At 44.9% G+C, this 21,209-nt stretch overlaps 1 protein-coding gene across 2 annotated transcripts; it reads left to right on the top strand.

Annotated features, from left to right (window-relative positions):
* Nucleotides 1-12,105: 12,105 nt before the first annotated feature.
* FGFBP3 (fibroblast growth factor binding protein 3) lies at nucleotides 12,106-13,654 on the top strand. Of its 2 annotated transcripts, none has more exons than XM_054832307.1 (2): nucleotides 12,106-12,201; nucleotides 12,886-13,654. In XM_054832307.1, exon 2 carries the CDS (start codon nucleotides 12,974-12,976, stop codon nucleotides 13,481-13,483), a length of 510 nt encoding a protein of 169 aa, XP_054688282.1. In that variant the 5' UTR covers nucleotides 12,106-12,201; nucleotides 12,886-12,973; the 3' UTR covers nucleotides 13,484-13,654. The 2 variants fall into 2 exon arrangements, with proteins under 2 accessions (XP_054688282.1, XP_054688280.1); XM_054832305.1 differs by lacking the exon at nucleotides 12,106-12,201 and adding an exon at nucleotides 12,227-12,433.
* The last annotated feature ends 7,555 nt before the right edge of the window (nucleotides 13,655-21,209 follow it).

Genomic DNA, 21,209 nt, shown 5'->3' on the forward strand with positions numbered 1-21,209 from the left:
AGAGATCGCCATTGACTTTAAGAAGCTTGTTACAGCTACAGCACTGCCTCTATGCATATTGGTTCCAGGAATGGGAAGGGACTGAAAAAGCACACGTCACTTTGCATGAGAAAACATAAAGCCTTGGGACAATTCTATGGTTCAAACCATAATAACAGAAAAATATATTTTCAAAGAAACTTCCCATTAGCAAAATCCTAATAAGCAAAACCTAAAAAGATTGGATTTCCCCCCAGTCTCCTCCTCCCCTCAGATTAGAAGTCTACCCAGATATCCAATCTGCAGGGAAAAATCTTCCCCCTTCCCCCTCTTCTTTCTCCTTCACAAGTGCATGCAGACATGTGGATACTGCAGAGGGGAAGGGTTTCCAGCTCTAACTCTTCCCTTCCTTCCCACAACCCACTGCTCCACCTTTCAACAATAAGCAAAGCAGAAAAAAATTTAAAAAAAGAAAAACCACAAGGAAACCACCACCACCACAATGACAAATGATTCCACTGTCCAAAGTCTAAGCAGCCACTTCTCAGGGCTAAAACCAGTATAGTCATATGGATATTCAGCTTTATATTTATATAAGCTTTTGGATTCTTCCACTTGGATGTTTTCAGGAAGGGCACTTCATGAAAGGCTGTGAAAGTTATTTTAGCCTTTATATATTGCAAAATATATTTCCAAGACATCAGAGGAGATGATATTTTTCCAAAATTAGTCTTCTCTCTTTATTTCCTGCTAAATTGTTGTAATTTGTTTTGCTGAGTTGAATACAGACTAAATAACATTGTGTCTGTCCTTAGAAAGCCCATTCAAATATATGTACAAATGGAAAATCAATTAGATAGTTTTGATTTAGCAACTATTACATATAGTTGCTATGATAAAGGCAAAAATATTAAATCTCATCCACAAGTTTATAGTTAGGTGTAACTTTAATAAATGCTGAATTCAGTAGAAATATCAATGTAAAGGAAGTCAAGATTATACCTCAACTGTATCTATTTTGTTCTTAGCCCTCTGATACTAAGCTGATGCCCTAACATTTCAGTAAAACTTTAATTTCAGTGAGAAACAGCTGACCTAGGTAGCAAAAAGAGAAATCTGTTATAAAACTCAGTTGCTATAAGCATCTGTTGTTTTGCTTTTGCCAAAATCATGCCTCTTGTGTTGGATTTCAGATGATGCACCTACGCACACCATATTAAGTATATTTCAATCAGTTGAGTATTTCTCAGTAAAAACTCTTTCGTGAAAAATTCTCTGTTCTTCATAAACTGGGTTTTTTTCCTCACCTGGGGGGTTGAAGTGGATTTCTGGATGTTAAGCACTATCAGTCCGGTCCCCCTGGACTCTGATGTACTTAAGCGGTTTCATCACCATGGTTACAAACTCTCACCACATAACTTTATTTATCTCATTGTTGTAATTTAAGAGTTAACTCACTTTCCTGACTCTTCTCCCCTTTCCTACTGCAAAGGGACATACAGCAGGATGCACTCCCTGGGCACAGGCTGCTCCTCAGATTTCTGGTTCTCTTAAGACCCGATTTGCATTTACACCAAAGAAAGGCACAAAGATGTTAGAGTAATGCATTTTCCTAGCGTATCTGGCTTGAAATAAAACTTATGGTAATCCTGATCTGGGCTTGTTTTCCCTCACCAACTCCTACCTGTATCTAATCATTCAAGACATTTCAGAAAACCCAGGGCTTATGCCTGCATTCCACATTTTTGATGTTAACTGGCTACATGATAGGAAAACTGGCTATCAGTGGAACTACCGATAGCAATAAATGAAGTGTGGACATGTATGCAGGATCTTTACATGTGCATAGCGTAAAATGAAGATGCTGGGGAAAACGTAGGTTTATCTTCATCAACTAGAGAAGCGGAATTTCATCTTCAGACAGTTTTATTTTAGTTTAGGTAGTGAGAAGACATTTCCATTTGTAAAATTTGGAAAAACTGTTGCTAGGTTCCCCTTTTTCTCTAAAGATCATTTTCATAGAGTTTTCTGCAGTTTAACATTTAAATATATTTTTAACTAATTCAATTCATCTTTGCACCCACCCTCAGTGAGAATACATCACTTCATTTTACTCTTTTCTTATTTAAATCAGAACTGGCTGAATGGAGTTTATACACACTATTTCATGGGCTCAAATCCTGTGATGAATTTTATGTGAAAGGTAATGAACCATAGGTGAGCAAGTTGTCTGTTCCATTACAGTCAATGGAGATCTAGACCAAACAGTCAAATGGGTCTGGAATGATTTATTGGACCAGGTGAAGGTACCTACTTGAGGATGAGAAGAAAAGCTCCCTAGAATCTGACTCACTGAAGAGGAGAAAAAACCCCAGTGATGCAGGATAGTAACAGACAGGAGATAACATGATCAAGTGTGCAAACTAGTTGCATTTTTTGCTGTTGGTAACAAAGCTGAATCAGTTAGAGATCATACTAAGAACCTGACAAGAGGTTTACTATGTACGCAGAGGTGGATTTGCTCTTTTGTTTGATGGTCAGCCTGAAAAGTCTAACATGCCGTTTAGATTTAAGGAAATAAAAAGATATAAACCAAAGTGATAACAACTATCCATTTTCCAAAGTAGTTTAAATAAATGAATGCATAAAATAACACAAACCATAGAGTGTTTACTAACGCCTAAATCTGTAATATAGTCAGAGGCAGCATAACGGCAAATGTTCTTGGTGCGTGTTTGTTAATAGGGAGGGAAATATAGAACAGAGCTGAGTTTCAAGACAGCAAACTGTTAATTAGACATTTTGTTTCTTATGTTTTGGACTATAGCAGAATATTAGTGCTGCCAAACTACATTGTGACCATAAATGAATTGATAGTGATAATTAATAACCATAATTTTCACTCTAAGCTTGCTTATCCTGTAGTACCAGTGCTTCCAGGCTGTGAATTACAGTAGCACCAGACTGATACCTCCTTGGTGTGCTGCCATCCTTTAAACTAAAGCTCTTCAAGAGCTTAAAAGAAAACATCTGCCCCACTGTCACCTAGAAAGCCCTCTGCTAGAGTCACCCCTGCTATCAGGCCTTTCACAACCACAGCAATGGTCAAAAGAAACCCTCTGCTCTGCTAGGTGGGCCTCTAAAAAAAAAACCAAACAACAAAACAACCAAACAAAAAACCAGGGAAAGACTTGTCCCATATTTTCAAAAGCATTTCCCTTTCCCAGGGTGCTAGCACTGGGGGACATTGGCTGTTCCACATGAACATCCTTGAGGTGCTCTGCTTGTTCCTTTCACACGGCGTGGTGGCTGCACTACTTCTGGTATGGTCTGTTCCTGCTGCGGCAGCCATTCGGTTAACTGTGTTGCAGGGAATCGGCGTGCTGGGCCTGCGCCTGCCTTTGCTGCGTCACAACGGTGCCATCCCGCTGTCTTCTTCACAGTGCCCATGAAGAAGCTTGGAAGAGGAGAATCCTTTAGAAACCAAATCGTTAGGTCAGTGGCATCAACAACAAAAGCCACATTTGCTGATACATGTATGCAGATGTTCCTCCAGTGCGATGATGTCCTTGCAAACAGTTTTTAAAAGGTAATAGTGACTACTGCTGCTTCTGTTTCCTTTCCCACTTTTCGTTTCCAGCTGCACGTGTCAGGCCCCCTGTTTTGTCTTAACGCTTTAGCGCTGACCACAGGTATTGACCACAGGGCCAGTCTGGCCACCTAGACTACTTTTTAACCCAGCCTAACAGCATTTTACTCATAGGAAGACTCTTCTTGAAAACAAAGGTAATTTTTATTGACAGAGCTGCAGTAAAAGTTCTGCACCACTGATGCATTTCAAGAAGCTTTTAAGGCTAGATTTTAACAGGTATTAAGATAGCTAGCTCTCAAGATAGCTGCCTAAATGAGTTCATAAAATGTGCATATACAAGGCACAAGAAAGCATAACATATAGAGCAACTATTACTGAGAGCAATAGGGTGGTTTTGGAACACAACAGCTTACTGTAGGCTTCTTTCAAAAAGGGGCTAGATTTTCACTGTACTGCTGGCAACTTATGCTACTGAAGGAGCATAAGGTAGCTTTAAAGATGTTTGTAGTGGAAGCCATTTCCATGAGGTGGGGTAAAAAGTTGCTTTGATGATGCTGAGGCACCACCTTAGCACATCTGGGGCTAGTCCAGCAACATGGGAATAGAGATAAAGTGTAATGGCTTTTGTGCTGTGCTGATATCTGACAATTCAAATAAACTGATTTTATTTGAAGCACAGGTCACTGCACTCACCACTGCCATCACTTTTGCTTCCAGATAATGCACAATAGCTACTAATCTGAATATGCATTACCTTTTTTTTTTTAAATAGAAACAACATTTTAGTTCACTTCTGAATAATCCCCTTTGCGAATTTAAGCCTAACTTTCAGAGACAGGCAAGCTGGACAGGCACAAAATTTGAATTGTAAAAGTCTTGTTGAGCTTCAGTTGTTGTTTAGTATGTCTTACTTTTTAAAGCTGAAATGTGTAATTTTGGGGTGCACAAGCTGAATTCAAACAGTGCCTCAAGTCATGTGCTTCCAATTTTTTTTTTCTCCCCAGGTGTTGCTACAACATGCCTACTTCCCCTGCAGTCCAGTCAAAACAGTAATCCCTGGGAAAAACACTGACAGAAGATGAAGGAAATCTATATGGGATAAAAAATAAACAAACTTGAAGGCAAAACAGCAGTACAGGGCAAAATTTTCATGTATTTTAATACTACTGAGTATTGACACTAATATTCTACATTGCTTAGAAAAACCATACATTTCCATTCAGAAAGTGCTCGTCACTGTCCGTTAGCCTCAGCTATAGCATGGCTTCGACGAAACAGGCATTTTTCCTCATTAACGTTATATTCTGACTTGGGCTATAGGATTTTAGCGGCAGAAAACCCATCACCCTTGGTGAAGGTATCGTGTGTGGTAGGAAAGGAAAACCTGTTCATGCCATATTGCTCCAGGAACACAGACCTCTAACTTCAGTCTACTGATACATGCTACAAGGGAAAATACAAAGAACTTCAGCACCCCCAAGGGCCTAACCTGGAAGAACTGGATGTACCTAGCAGAAGGAATCATTGTGATTTTGATAGCCTTTAGGCCAAGCATCTAACATCATGCAAGCTTGTATCCACAGAATGGATTTTCCTAAGTTTCAGTCTGCCCGCGTGCAATCCCACTGCTCTATATTGCCTGCCACCATGCATCTTCCATATGCTACAAGCAGTTCCTTCTGGGCCTGATAGTGTGGTGTTTGCTGTGATTCTGTTACCACCTGACCTGGTAATCATAAAGGTCTCATCACGATGCTCTCCTAATAAGTCAAGGTGTGGAAAAAATATTTTCCACTTCTAACTGAGTCTTTTAGGCCCAGAGAGACCAGGATGCAGAAAGGGGAAGCAACTAAAATCTGCTAACAGAAGAAAAGGCACATACCTGACCATGTTGGATGGAGAGAGACTGCCCAAAGGGCAAAGTGCATGCACAAGGTGCTTTGTCCAGTGATGGAGCTAACGCTCTGGGCACCTCTCATCTCCCACCTCCAACACACAGCTTTCTTCTGGATGCACAATGCTCGATGGTCACTCAGCAACGTAGCCCACCACAGAGCAGAGGGGACGGTGGGCTGCAGCACAGGGAAGCAGCGGAGCATCAGGGCAGGACTTCATTTACGTGGGTTTTCTCCTTTGAACCTCACCAAAACACAGCCAGACCCAGCCCACATGTCCAGTGGGATAGGCTTGTCTGGCTGGCTGTCAGGATGCCTGGGTATTTGACATTCCTGATTTAGGGATGAGAACACTTACTCAACCTGCATGTCAGTTTTGCTGTACGAACCACAAAAGTAATACCCATTTCCTTCCTCACAGAGCAAAGGGGACGAATTAACTAGTTTCTCCACAACTCTGAAGCACTAGCAGAGGCGTAAAAAAGGTTTCTAGGTTTTGTGATTAATTTTTCTTTCTAAATTGAGGGGAGAAGGCCTCTTACAGTGATTTTTATCATGCTTAAGAAATAAGAGAAGGAACTTCAGTTTATCAGCTGTCCAATTCTGTCCTATTTTTCTAATCCCTTGCTATATATTGAGAGTAGCAAGGCAACAGAGAAAGTCATTATGCTCTTTGGGAAGAACAGCGACTATGGAATGTGAAGGGAAAATTATGGTTTGGGTATAACTTCTGTTATTGCTTCCAAACTTTCCACAGCTGCCTGTGTGAAGTTCTCCACATGAATCAGAAGTCTTTCATAGACGCGTTAGGACTATGAGTGTAGGCAGAGCCTGGCAGTAGAACTCACAGAAGCTATGGTGCACCTGGGCTTTCTAGACCAAAGAGCTAGCAGTGGCAAACTAAAACAAGAAAACAGACGAGTAAAAATGTACAAGTGTAGTGTTTACTATTGCTTGCTTTTATGGGCAGATTATTCCATATCTTCTGCCACAAGAATAAAATACCATCTTTTCTAACACACAAAAGAAAATGCCAGAACTACTTGAAAAAAACTGTGCCTGCAGCAAAGGCTTGGTAACAGGATGCACATTTGTAGCGAACTAGAAAACACCCTTTTGGAAACTCGGTGGCCTGCACAGTGTTGAGGCAAACACACGCAAACAAGAATATGCTGTTCAGCTGCTTTTATTAATATCAGGTTCTTAGTTTTCCTTTTACTCAGGTGTCTTTCCTTGATGTTTCTTTGTTACAGTGTTTTTATTTGATGCTTAAGCATAGTATAATTGTACTTAAAAAACGCATTATCAAACTGGTTTTATTTTTGTAATACAAGAGCCATGAATCACATGTTGTCAGAGTATACATGGGCTTGTATAGCCTGTGTATTCCTACCCCATAAAAATCACTTTAATTTATAGAGCAGTGCCAATTTCATTGTTTGCTAGTGTCTAATACACCACCATTCTGCCAACTACCTTAGATCTTCAGATAAAACCACAATATAAAAATAAAACCAAACATAACTTTTTTTTTTAGAAGAACATTCACCTTTTAGATATGCGACATCTTTCATAATTGCCTCTTGTAACATTTACTCTTCCTTGTAATAGTCTACATTTCAGCTCACATCATGGAAAACCAATCTCCAGCCTTCAGTTTGTGAGCAGTTTGGTGCAAGAATTAAGCTCTGAATAAAATCAATGTCTGGACGAGTTGGATGTCTGAACTTGTTCCAGTTTCAGATAAGGTACTTTACTGAGATGATTTTCAGAAAGCATTATTCATGGTACTTTTTTTTTAATGAAATAAAATTAAGCATACCAGGTCAGTTTATTGTATGTTTGATACATTAACCATTTAGGTTTTCTGGAAATTTAACTGGAACATGGTAGATCAGACCTTTGGCTCTAGAGTTTTAAAAAATTTTTGAAGCTTGTATTTCAATATATAGTTTTGAAGGTTTTTTACTCAAAGTACAAGACATTTAAACTATTTTAAAGAACTCAGTCTTCTGTTTACAGCTCGGTTGTCAAGTAATTATAATTTATTTCCTTTTTTAAAATCTCTGCAACTACATTTTGTTAATGAAACCCTCACAATTTACATTTTCAGAATGTGAAATTTCCTCGCATTTCACAAAAAGAAGAAAGAAGCAGCAAACCCACCCCTCTGAGTTTTCTCAGTGATCTGTACAACACGTTTCCTCCCACACATGGCAAATGGGGAGTTCATGCTGCAGTACCAGGTTTTACATTACCAGCCGTCTGCTATCCTCACGCTATGCCTGCTGCTTCTTGAATAAAAAAATGCTCTCTCACGCCATCTGATACAGGCATTCTTGGGTAACATTTTAATAGATGTTCTCCTGCATCGTTTTAGCTCCCCCTCCCTTTCTACTCTTTAGCTACTCTTCTCATTTAAATGATGAGATGAGCCTTTCCTAGCATGTCGCTCATCTCCACCACATTGTGAAAGACAGCAAAGAAATAGTCAAGATGCATTTGTTGAGTTCGTTTTAACACTTCACATTTCTAGAAATGTTCAGATTAAATAGGGGTTTTCTCCCCTTCTGTCTGTGTCTAAAATAATTGTCCAAGATCAATGTGAAAGGCAAATCACTTTCATTCTACAATACTTGCTTTTTTTTTAATTACATATAGGTCTGTATGCATGTTGCTACAACAATGAATCTATTTTCTGCTTCTTTAAGTTGACTGTAGGATGACTAGCCGTAAGTTCTATGAAAGGAAATTAAGATACCAAAAAACACCATTGTCCGTTTAGTAGTTGAAATCAATTCTTTCTGCATTTTCCTTCACTATTAGAGGTCAAAGGCTGATTTATTTTGAATCAGCTTAAATAATGGAAAAAGCAAAGTTGAAGTTCAGCCTTTCACAAGACTTAAAATTTTGATCAGCTGATAGAAAAGCCTGGGGTAGTAGGGGTGTTTTAGCAGCTCCCATACCAAGCTCAACAAGGGGCATTGTCAATGCCGAGGGCAACCCATTAATTATGCAGTGAAGAATGAAGGTAGGAAATAGTGGTCATGTGGGTTCTCTGCGAAAGGAGACAACAATGACTCTTTGACAAACCTTTGAAAAACAGAAATTAAAAAAAAAACCTCACAAGTTTGCCTATGATGGTAAAGAATAAGCATGGTAACCCTTACATGACTAAAAAGCAGCATCCTCACAGTGGAAAGCAGATTATCTAAGAAAATGTTTAATAGGTGGAATTTTAAATAGGAAAAATTACATGCTTCGAAAATTAGTATGTAGTTTTGTAGCTCTAATCAGAAGTACAACAATCTGAGTTGAGAACATATAAGTCAAAGCAAAAAAGGACTATATGCCTGGTGTGAAGAACAAAGCGGTTCCTATGGAGCAATGGAAGCACTACCAAAAACTCAAATCACCAAGATTTCCTGAACTCCACTGTGAAAAACACAGCATTGCAGAACACAAGGCAAATGACTCAGATCAACTTGTGAAAAAACCTGCAGGGAATGTGAGACAGAAAAGATGGTGGAAACATATGTGAAACATTTTTTATTAAAGCAAATGAATTGGGGAGAAACTGCATTCTGGGTGATTCTGAAGTGCCCTACAACAGCCTGGCTTCCAAGAAAGCATTCACCAGCAGCATGATCTGTTGACTGAAAGATGGGCGTATGGATGATTTTAAACAGGTTCTGCAGCATAATTGACTTGTAAATCTGCTAATCTCTGCTCAATACTATACATTTTCTTTAACTTTTCTATTCTTTTGCAAAAAGACATCTTTTGAATCAGAGGTTGGGTTGAACTTCATTAGAACTTTATTCGCAGGGAGGAAAAAAAACCAGCACACACACCAAAAACCCTGACAAAGGCAATCTGACCCTGGAGAAGTGCTTAAATAAGATCTAGAAGAAACTTGAAAGGAAAACTTGAGCAAGGAAATTCTTGTTTCACTTTGTTCCTTCTATGCTCTTGTAAACAGAACACAAACCCCAGAAAGTCTGCAGGTTAAAGGTGCTAATAATATATTAACTGGTAAATAACCTTACCAAACTCTTTTCTGTAGTCACGTTTATTTTCCAGCTTGTGATGGAAGGAGGAAAGAAGATGAAAAATGCTTCACAACTTTGCCTTGCAGTGCTCTAGCTCAGAGTGAGGGACCTTACAACTGTCTGCATTCAGAAGACCCTCCAGCATAACTGGACATGAAGCATTAGATGCCTCCACCAGTAAAGCCAGTAAACACAGAATGCCCTTTAGGGATTGAATTTTTGAGGTGCCCAGCAGAGATGGATGGGAATGTTGGGCACTTTCCCAACATGTGTGAGGGAATATTTTACTCTGCTTTATGACCAGATTGAGAAATCTGTCTGCATGGCTCTTCAACCACCAGTTTTTGTCTTTCATACCATGCAGAGCTTGGATGTCCTGAATGAAACCAGGTAATTGAGGCCAGTCTATCTCATTTTCTTTCCTCAATTCTTGAACAGTAGTAACTTGTGTGAGATTTAAAGTAAACTTGTCCAGATCAAAATATAACAGCAAAACATTAAACACAGTAACATTTTCCTCCAAACCTGATGCGCTTAAGATAACCTGCCATTAAAGCAATCCCAAACATATCTCACATTGCATAAATGATAGCAAGAATGTGGAAAATGGATAAGGATCTCAGTGTAGTAATATATAGCAGTTACAGGTGGTCGGAACTTAATCCAAAAGCAACACTAAGGTTTGGTGGACTAATAAGCTAAGGCACATGATGTGCCTTATGCTTGCTGGAGCCACAGAGAGTTTTAAAAGTCACAATGCAGTTCTTTATGATGCCTCATGGTACCCACAGCCCTAAGTTAGATGCCAAGATTCCTCCTAAAGCCCATGGGAAGTCCTCAGCACCCATGAAAGGTATTTACACAGTCCAGCATGTTGAGCATGGAGCCATGCACAGCTAACAGTCAGCTAAGCCTTGTCCTTCAGAATAGTTATATATGTAACTCCAGGACAGAAGGACATACCACCTTCCACTTCAGATTCTTGGTTGTAAACCCTCTCCTATGGTTTGTTGCCTAAGTCATTTTATTTCCTTCTCACAAGCCTCTCACCTCTCCTCAAGCAACCAGAGAGAGCAATGTCCACATGCTCTAAGTATGAAATGCAGCAGGGAAATGGGAGCTTTATCTGAAAATCCCCCCTTCTCCTTGAGTTGGAGGAAGGATTCTTCATCCCACACCTTCTCCAGCAGTTGCTCTCTCAGCCTCTGCAGAAGTCTTTCCTTTTTAGGACTCATTGCACAGAAAGATAAACGAATCAATCTCAGCCTCTCTTCCGCCATCAAGTCCCACTGGATATTATTTGTTTGAAATAGAACAGCTCCATAAGCAAAGATTAGAGGGGTATGGTACTTGCTCTGACCCATCAGGGCAGCTGCCCAGTGAGCCAGCCTTGCAGGCAAACTAAAGTGTTCTTGGATCCAGCTCATGCTGCAACTAATCAAGAGCTGGTGCCTTGCACAGATATGGGCAGCAATGGGTGGCCGAGGGAAGACAGGGAGGGAGCCATGCTTAGACTAGCCTGAGGTGTTCATCAAACCACATCCTCACCCACGTGAGGATTTAAAACTGAAATGCATGTAAAAGCTCATGCCTAAACGTCCGGGTGCAGATGACTCCAAACGCGCCTAGGCACTCGTCCTCCTCTGTGGCCATAGTTGCAAACACCTCTCCCATGGATACCCTACTATAAGCACAGGGGATCTTTAAAGAAGTCACTGTAAAGGAGGGGTGACAAAAGAAGAAAGCCTAGAGCAGACGTCACTGCCGCAGTCAGTCTTCATTACAGCAACACGTATCCCGTTGTGCAAAGGCGGCTACGTTTCGCAGTGCCCCCCGCTGCCGTGGCTGACACTAGGTGTCCCCCGCGCACCGGGGACAAGGCGTGAGCTCGCAGCAGGACAGCGGCAGTTCCACCGCGGCGTCACCCCGACAGCACGGCGGTCCGGATAACATCGCCCCATCAATATAAACATAGGATATAAGTATACATGGGGGATATGAGGGTATCTATATATACAGCTCAGTAATAATCTTTCCAAAAGCTGGTGACAGCTCAGCCTGGACCTCCCTCCCTTGCAAACGCCTTGGGCGAGGAGCGTCTCTGCCGTGCGGGGCTGGGCTCGGCGTGCGGAGCAGGGACACAATCCGCTACGGCGGGGACAGCGGGGAGCTGCTAAGCACTCGAGGGCTTGCTGTCTTTCAGCTTAGTAGGAGGGTCGGAGTGATAAGTAGTTCGGAACATCATCAGCCATGAAGCTGAAGCACTCGTGCATTTTGAGAGCCTAATTCCAACCAGAGATTTCTGAAACTGGTGTCTGATCTCCCATCCCCAAACCGTAATTTAAAGATCACGTCTACGTTCTCTTGAAACTTCTGGCATTTTTAAAAAACACATCCTCCCTCTGTAGAAACCTGCCTCCACATTAACAAAAAATAACCGTCCCAGAACAACCCACACTGATACCTTACTTCAGAAATGAGAATCTCTTTTTGCGATCTAACTCCATCAGTTTCAAAATAAAATAAATAAATCTATTCTCATCCACCAGAATCCCTCCCCCTCCCCCCCGCCCGCCCAAGGCAGAGCCGCTGCTGCCCGACTCGGCACCCAGACCCCGCTCCCTCTGCCACCTCAGCCCCGGGATGGTTTTGCGGTACCGGCTTGCGGTTTCCTCGAACAAAAGTAGGGTGGGGGTGGCGGTCGGGGAACTTCCCGCAAATCGGTGCCGTCGGGGCCCAGAGCTCCCCGTGTGTCCCCACGTACATGTCCCCCCGCGGGCGGCGGGCCGGGGAGGGGCGTCGGCGGGGGCAGCCCCCGGCCATTGATAACCCCCGTTCCCCGGCCCCGCCGCCGGAGACCGCAGACCGCCGTGCACGCCTATCCCCGGGCACCTCGACCCACCCCACAGCGCGCCGTGAGTGCCCTGGGGACAGAGCGGAAAATACTGGGGGGCGTTGGGAGGGGGGACACCGGGTTCGGGGGGAAGCGACGGGGCTTTAGGGGAGCGGTTTGCTCCCTAGGAGTCGAGTCTGGTTGCCGAGCGGCGGCCGCTCGCTGCTTTGATGCTGCAGCCGGCGGGTGCGGGCTGTCGGGTTACGCTGCCCCGGGGTTACGGCTTCCCGGCTGGGCGGGACCGGATCCCGCTGCCCCGTCGCTATCGGCAGTCCGCCGGCGGAGCCATGGCGGGGGGGCGGGGGGCACAAGCTCATAACCTCGCCGGTTACGACCCCGCAGGGACAAGCCCGTTCTGCGCCCTTCCGCCGAAACGTACCCCGCCCGGCTCAGCCTGGGCGCGACCCCGGGGGCTGCGCTCCCGCCGGGGCGGGCAGCGGGGGCACCCGCCCGCCAGTGTCCGTCTCTCCGCAGGGCGCGGAGGATGCGGCGGGCCCGCGGGCCCCGTGTTGGGACGCTCCATCGCTGAGGCACCGGAGGAGGCTCCCGCGGCGCCGAGGAGATGAGGCTGCCCCTGGCTCTGCTGGCCCTGGCCGCCCTGGGGGCTGCCGCCGCCGGGGCGAGCCGGGAGGCGGAGGAGGCGACGCAGGCGGGGCGGTTCTCCACGCCGGAGCAGCACCGGTGCACCTGGGAGCTGCGCTCGGCGGCGGGGGCCAGCGAGCTACGGCTGAGCTGCCGGCCACCGGCGGGCGGCGGGGCGGCGCGGAGCTGCGCCTACCGCGGGGAGCCGCGGCGCTGCCCCGCCTACGGCGCCCGCAGCCGCCAGTACTGGCGGCAGATCCTGGGCAGGCTGCGGCGGCGGCGGCACCCCTGCGCCCAGGGCGGCCCGCTCAGCGCCCGCCTCTGCGGCCCGGGCCGGGGGCCGCCCGAGGCGCAGCTCCGCCTGCTGCCCGGGCCCGGGTCCTCCCCGCCGGCTGCCACCGCGGAGCCCACCGAGGACCCGTCGGAGACCTACTGCGCCGAGCGGTGGCACTCGCTGTGCAGCTTCTTCGTCGGCTTCTGGGAGGGCTGAGCCGCCCCCGCCCCGCCGGGAGGGAGCGCGGCCGCCCGTTCCCCGGGCCAGGGCTTGCGCTGCCCGGCCGGCCGCCGCGGCCCGCCCCCCCCCAGCCTTGCCTGCCCTCACCCGCCCGCCACCGGCGTCCCTCCACTTTGTCAGCTTTCCTCTTTTCCTCTCCAATAAAGTGGTGACTATTTTATGACAAGAAGCTCACGTGACGTTTTTTCTTGTCAAAGCCCTGTAACACCTGCAGCACCGTTACACTGCTGAGCAAAGTGCGTGACATCTGTCAGCTAACTGAGGAGGTGAGAGCATCTAGGGGCACTTCGTGTGTTTTAGTTCATTAAAGTTTTTCAAAGGACATGAACACCAAGAGACAGCTATTCCCTTCCCCGAGTCAATTCCTGCAATACCTAAAGGTTAAAGTTACACTGAAATTGCCCAATGAGAAAACCAGACATTTATACCAAAATAAGGAACAACTGAGACTTCACTAAACAACAAGTCCTAGAAAAACTTCCTTGCTTACAAAGATTTCACAAGCTAAACAAGCTAGTCCAGTCCTGTTTCTGCAGAGCAGATGATCACTGACTTCAAACATCATGAATAGAGTTGAATCAGAAACCAGCTGTGAAAAGACTGAGAAACTGTGAAGCAGCTAGGTACACAAACTGTATTTTGGAGGTTAATGGTGTTTCACCTAGCTAATGAGCTATGGCCAAAGCAACAATCATGTTTAGAGACATACTGTTGAAGCAGGCAAGTTGCTTTACTAAGGAGGTGTTTGAGATATTAAACACTTTATCTGCTTTCCAAAGCAGAATTCTGTGATGCATTTTGGTAAAGAGGGCTCAGGTTTTCTTCAGCCCTGATTTCTTTCTTACAGGCACATCCCACTCATTCTAAAAGAAGGGATGGTGTCTTCTAGAGCAAACCTGACTGTGCACTGGCAGCTTCTCTGCCCCAGTGCCCAGTGGGGCTGTGCGGAAAGCAGGGCTGCCCTTGGAGTAAATGTGGGAAGGGCCTAGCCCCTTCATTCAGGAAAAAAAGAAGATCCTGGGGAGTCACCGGAACAATACCTGTCTGCAGGGAGGTGTTTGATTAAAGATTGCATTAATTTAATTGTTCTGTAGAGATATCTCAAAGTTATCCCTGCAGTCAGAGGGCTGCTTCTCATACATTATTCATGAACCAGAACACTTTGGTGCATCAGCATACCAAGCACAGAGGAGCAGTATCACAGCAGCAGCAGAGCACCCATCGTGGTCCTGGGTGGTCTGGAGACAGGACCAGTCATTGAACATCAAATCCCCGACAGATGTGGTAAACCAGCCACATAAGCCAGGGATAAAGCAGACATAGCAGTGTCAAAAATAAACCCCAGTCCCCCTCAAACAAGAGTGTTCAAAGGAGCAATCACATCAGGAAGCACCAGACAACATTTTCTTTTTAACCTGAAGAATCATGTGGGGAGGCAGCTGGGTTAGAAGAGGAAGCCAGCACTAGTCTCACAAGGCTAGCAGTCACCGCCTAACCAGCTCTCTGACTCAGGAAAATACACCTCTGTCAAAGCTCTAGCATTATAGATAGATGCATGTTTAGCCATGTAATAGATATGCTTATGGCAGCATTATTTACCTTGCTGCTTTACAGAATTTCACCTTTTCAATAATGCATTGCAGAAGTCTAAATTTCACAGCTAAGCTGTTGGTGAGTTTATTAGGACAAAATGTTATTCAGCCTCACAGGTAAGCACAGCAACCTACAGACATGATGCAACTGAGCTAAACCAGAATTTTAACTATTTTAAATTGAACTTAATACAGATGAGAGAGAAATAGTTTCTGATTTACAGTCCTTACAACTTGGATGCTCCAAATCTGGCAAGATAACAAGTAGAATTCACTTTCCTTAATGCCAGTTCATAACATAATTGTTCAAGTTGTTTGAGACTGATGAAATACTGCCCATGGACCAATTCAGTGTTAGTTTTGAAATTATTTTTTAAAAGCTGAACTAGAGAGTGTTCAGAAAGGTTGTGCAATGCAAGATGCTTGTGGGTAATCCTAAATGTGGCCCCTCCAGACAACCTGTAAATGCACCCAACCTATAACTCAACGTGCTTGAAGCAAGCCACATGAGAAGGGGAAAAGCCAACAAAAGCACCAAAAAACCCCATCGCTTATGTAGCTGTAAGTGCATGTGTACCTTCACAATCTGTCCTTTAGCGCTTCTTTTCACCATTAATCCCTATCTTTAATAGAGAAGGGGTATCTGAGTTGAACCCGTTGCTTGCAGTTCCCAGACCTGGTTCATATATCAGGTGTCACAGACACACCTGAGTCACAGTGCAGGTGATGGGTGGTAGGAAGGCAGCCATGAGCATGCCCCACTCTGCAAACCAGCCCCCCTCGGCTGCCCCCAGCTGTCTCCAGCACATTTAGTGCATGCGGTCCTACACAGCCCCAAGCGTCTGCCCACGACTGGGAGCACTTGCAGACTCTTTCTGTATGGATGGCTGAGGAGGCCACCAAGAGGCAACAAGGACCTGCCCAGTGGCCCTCAAGAGGATCTGGACTGTTGAATACAGCTCTTTGTGACAAGGCATTTTCCTGTACAGCAAATAGCTCGGATAATCCTCAGCAGCACTGTGTAAAAGCTTGATCGTCAATGTATGTGACTTACACAAATTTTTTTTAAATGACTCACTTTTCCTTCGTGTATATGTCCTACAAACAGCCATAAAGCAGGGTGCTGACCATAGCATTGCACAATATCTTACAGTAATCCACAGCTTTGTATTACTTCCACGGCACTGGCACAGCAGCTTTGTGCAGTGCCGTTAGAGCTTGCATTTCACACCATCAGATGCAAGGGTGGAACACCATGGCAACTGATCTGATTACCCACATCACCCTGTGTTTAAAAACCCATCTAGGAACTCTGAACAAATTCATTGTTTTACCCGAGAAGGAGAAGAAAGAAGATCCCTTGCTCTGCATTTCACCACATTATTCCCCTGACTCCAAAAGAGCTCAAGAGTCTTTCCTATAGCACCACCAAGTAATGAAACACAACCACCCAACAGACTGTATTCACTACATCTACTGTGGTTAATAACACCAATGCCCAGAGCTGAATAGCAACAAATATTCAGCTTTTACATGCTGGGTATTGCAGATCTGATGATCTAAACCACAGTTAGATCATCAGATCTGTTTTTAAGGGGAAAGACTGTGGCTTTTTGCTTCCTAACTCAACATTTTCATCCTCTCCCATGGTTACGTGACAGCTGACACCACCCAACCAACCACAGGGAGGCTTTGTAGCCAAGATCTTCACCTCCAACAGAATCTGTTCCTTTCCAGCCCTATGACAGCTCCACCACACAAGACATGTTTGTCACTCCCCAAGATTTAGTTCAGCCACCCAAATCTGCCCACACACCCACCCTGCAGCCAGCCTTACCTCTGCTCTCTCACTGCAGCTGTGGTGGTCCTTCACCACTTCTCTGATTCCTGGCTTGGCTGGCTCCTGTCATCCCAGCCTTCCCTCCTCAGCTTCTCCTGGCCACCCAGTGTCCTCAAGAAGAAGAGCCAGCAGAGCCAACCTGCCAGGAGCAAGCCCTGGCTGTCTGCCCACAGGCCTGATAAGGTCTCCCATCCCAGAGGCAGGTGGTCCTGGGCATAATTAACGAGAGGGCAACTTCCCCAGCTGCAGGTTGGGTTAGCATCACAAGGGTAAATGTATCAGGATACCAGGTCTGTCTTTCAAGGAAAAACATGAGCTACCTTTTAAAAAAAAAAAAAAAATCAATTGACTTTATAGCTTCTGGATTTTGAATTTTGGGAGCTCTAACTCTTTGGAAATTTTCAGGGGTAAAAAAAATAAAATCAGCTTTGTGCCATATTGCACACAATCAACATCATTGTTTTCTTTCCTTTGGCTGCTCTGTAGAGATGGCAGCCAGTTTGAATTCACAGTTCATCATGTATTCATGAGACCGTACAAACAGATATCTCAGTGTCTGGAGATTCCAACAGAATCTCAAGAGCTGGCAATACCATTTCTTGATTGTCCTTTGAAGAAAAATCAGTGATGCTGAATCTGGGTATGTTTTTAGTGCAGCTGGCTTTAATTGCTCTTTTTACACACAGAAAACCTTTGATCTTATTAAATAGCAAACTAATGATCTCTCTTTCACCACTTTCTGATTTTGAGGAGACAATTACAAGATGTTACTCTAATTTGTGAGGTTAAAGCAGACAGTAAGCTGTCAACAATCCCCTCCTATAAAGTGACATCACAAAATAAATCTTTCTTCACTATCTGAGCAGAACTGAGCTAAGAACGGGAATTTCCGAAGGTTCAGCATAGGAGTGATACTCACAGCGACGGCAGCTTTAGACAGACAGGGCTATGTCTTGAAAGCATTTCCCTTTCTGTAAGCCAGTTTGCTGCCTATGAGTTATGCCTGACCGAGGTGGGAGAAAAGTCCAGTATCCACAACAGGTTACTGTGCTCAGCCCTGTCTGGACAGTGGGACTAGCTCTTGGTCTGAAGGACCATCCATCCATTTATTCTTGGTTTGTAAAGGGAAACTAAAACTAAAATAAGCCAATGCATGCCAATATACTGCCACATATAGTATATCTATTGCAACTGAAGCTGCCACAGTGTTACTGAGTTGTCATAAGCATATTTTAAATATGTACAGTTTTGGCTTTGAAGGCTGTTGTATGCCCTCAGTGGATTAGTTGCTGCAGCAGAGCACACAAATACTCTCGCACACACCAACATTACTAATACTGACTCTGCAAATTACTTTCTCTGTCGTCTTATTATTTGCTGTATACTCAGAACCTGCAGGAACAGCACCCAGCTTTGCTCCTGCTCCTGCTCCCCTCTTCCCAACGCATTTCAGGACATGCAGAGTTAGACACAGTATTGAAAGGCAGCAGGTTGTGCTATCTCAGTGCAGACAAGTAAAGGACGATGCTCCCATAAGTGGCACTAGGTTGCTGCTGGCACAAGCAGAACAGTACTGCAGGAAGCAGTCTATGGAGGTCAAAAAAACCCCCAAATCCTTGAAATGGCTAAGCTGCAGAGAGTTTCACCCAGAAACAAAGTGGGGGGCTGCCAGAGGAGTTTGCCAGGAGAAGTGGCGCAGGGACCGTTGGCACACACATCCCTGACACAGCTGCCAGCCCTGAGGTGGTGGCTCCTGGGACGGAGTTGGGGTTGCAGACCCCAAACTTTGAGCGGTTCAGTCTTCTGTCCCAGCCTGCAAGAGGAATTACTCTTTCCCGCTTTCTGTGCTAGGCCCTTCCATGTGGAAAACGCCTGATATTAGGAAAAAAGCAGAAGGATGGAATGGAGAGAGAGATACCCGAGCAGGACGCCATTATTTACATGTGCAGCAGTGCAAAAATGTGGCATATTTGGTCCCAGCTGGCCTGCAGACTGCCCCCAGCACCCCAGTGCCCTGGCCGAGGAGTGGGTGCTGGTGGGTGCCCAGGTCCAGGCTTCAGCACCCTCACATCCCCCCCATCTCTCTGTGGGAGCCCTTAGCATTGCCTCCAAGCACCAGCGCTCGAGGCCCTATCCAACTAGCGAGGACATGTGTGTAAGCTAGCGTGTTCCAAAATCTGGTTAAACCGGGGCCTCAGCTAGGCTGGAGAAGTCCTTTTGTTATTACAGATATTTGTGAGAAATTGTTTTTTGGAAAAGAGGATGTGGACAGTGTTTTGGGCTACTGAGCTTTAGGCCTACCCTGGGTCCCCACCCACCTTGAGGCTGAATGTCGCGCGGGCTGAACCAGAAAGTTCAATTTCCTGTGAGATAACGAAAGCTAAAGAGAGTCCAGCACAAACTGAGCTTAATTGTCAGGTGTTTGACACAAACTGGGATTTAATCTGCTTTCCTGTACCGCTGTAGGAAGAGGAGAGCTGAATTTCCATCTCATTCATGCCTTCACAATTCCTCTGAACACTTCACAGTTTCAACAAGTGAAATCTGGTCTGGCAGTGTCAGTTCAACCAGCAGCACTTGCATAGTTAGCGTTTCCACATCTGATCATTTGACATTGATGCTTGCTACCTGAGTTTAAGATCAGCCCATTCTGGGGGAGCCTACAAAGGGATGCTATGTTTTTGGAGGCTTGTGGTGCAAATTAAAATACATCAGCCTATTAACAAATAAGAATAAGGTGGAGGCACAAAAAAAAAAAAAAAAGGCAAAAAAGCAACCATTCAGGTGGCAGCTGGTTGGATAACAGAACTTGAGAGCTCTGGGAATTTCTCTAAATGCCTCTGACATATTCTAGGCTCTCCCTTGTGCCGCAAGTCCTGTCAAGACTCACTGTAAAGCCAAGCAACACAAGAGGTGAGTGAATGGCAGCCTTTGTCATTTTGCCAAACACCAAACCCCTTCCTTTGTAATAATTTGGATTTTTTAGAATTCCAAGCTCAGTTCATGAACGCAGTTACATGAAAGAGGCTTTTAACCGTACAGTATTACAGTATTTAGATTAACTCTCCCAGCCCTCACGCTCCTTCCTTACGTGGAAGGGATCTGTTAAGTACAAGCACGTATAAAATATCTACAGCTTTAGAAATAATTCAGCATTTTAGGGCTCAACATTGTTTGGTATGTGCCACGCTTTGTGAAGTGTGTACAGTCTGTGCTGGCCTCTTGGAAGCAAATATTTTGCCCGGTTTGTTTCAGGCACTCAGAAGGTTAATGATGCATGTTTCTCTGAGGGGGGGAGGGCGTGAGAGGGGCGGCAAGGCGCAGCCTGAGCTCAGCCCCCGTTCCCCATGGCTGAATAGCAGCATGGCCTGGCCGCCTGGCTCTGAGTTTACTGTCGGCTCCAGCCTTCCCACGCGAGAGACTCCCCCTGCGCCCCGAGTGGCCCTGGCCTCCCCCGGGCTCCCCCGCAGCCCCGGCCGGCAGGGACAAACGCTGAGGGTTGTCCCGTGGGGTCTCAGTGCACCGGGCAAACACACGGATGCTTCATTGACAGAAAAAAAAAAAAATTATATTTTTAATATATATATATTTCAGAGCTCTGCCCTTGCTGCTGGCCCTTGTGCCCTGGGTGGGTACATGCATTTAAGAGCCGCTCGCTGTCTGCGTGTGCCCTGTGCAGAGGGCTCTGCTGCCTGCCCGGGTCGTGCCCGCGACGCGCAGCACCACGGCCACGCTGGCACCTTTGTCGTGCGATTCAGTCACCCGTTTTACACCCACTGTAGAGCTGTTGGATCAGCTGGAGAAGTTTTATGTTCATCTCTCAGAGGAAATCTAGGAATAATTGCTCCTTGTAAAATAAAGCTTCTTAGGATTAAGTTGTAATTAATTTCAGACTTTAACATGACATTATTTTCTATTTAAACTGTCATAAAATGTGAAAATGTTTGATGAAAGGGTCATGGTGAACATAGAATTAAATAATTTCTTATTACATGTTCAGAAAGTACTAAAGTTAAAATATCTATTTAACAAAGGAAATACATAGAACAAAATCTGATGCAATAAAAGAGATCCAAATCCTAAAATGTAAAATTGTATGTAATAACTACTTTGACATACATTGTTAATTTAATAAAAAAGATCTTAAAGCATTTTATTCTGCAAATTATATCCAGAGCTCCTATTTAGTCTGACTACTGGAATCAGTACATTTTCTTGCATGGGCAAGTGAAGGTCTTAGGTCCCAAAACATCCATAGGGTTTGAATTCT

This window comes from Grus americana, chromosome 7 (assembly GCF_028858705.1).
Source record: "Grus americana isolate bGruAme1 chromosome 7, bGruAme1.mat, whole genome shotgun sequence".
NCBI classification, from domain to species: domain Eukaryota; kingdom Metazoa; phylum Chordata; class Aves; order Gruiformes; family Gruidae; genus Grus; species Grus americana.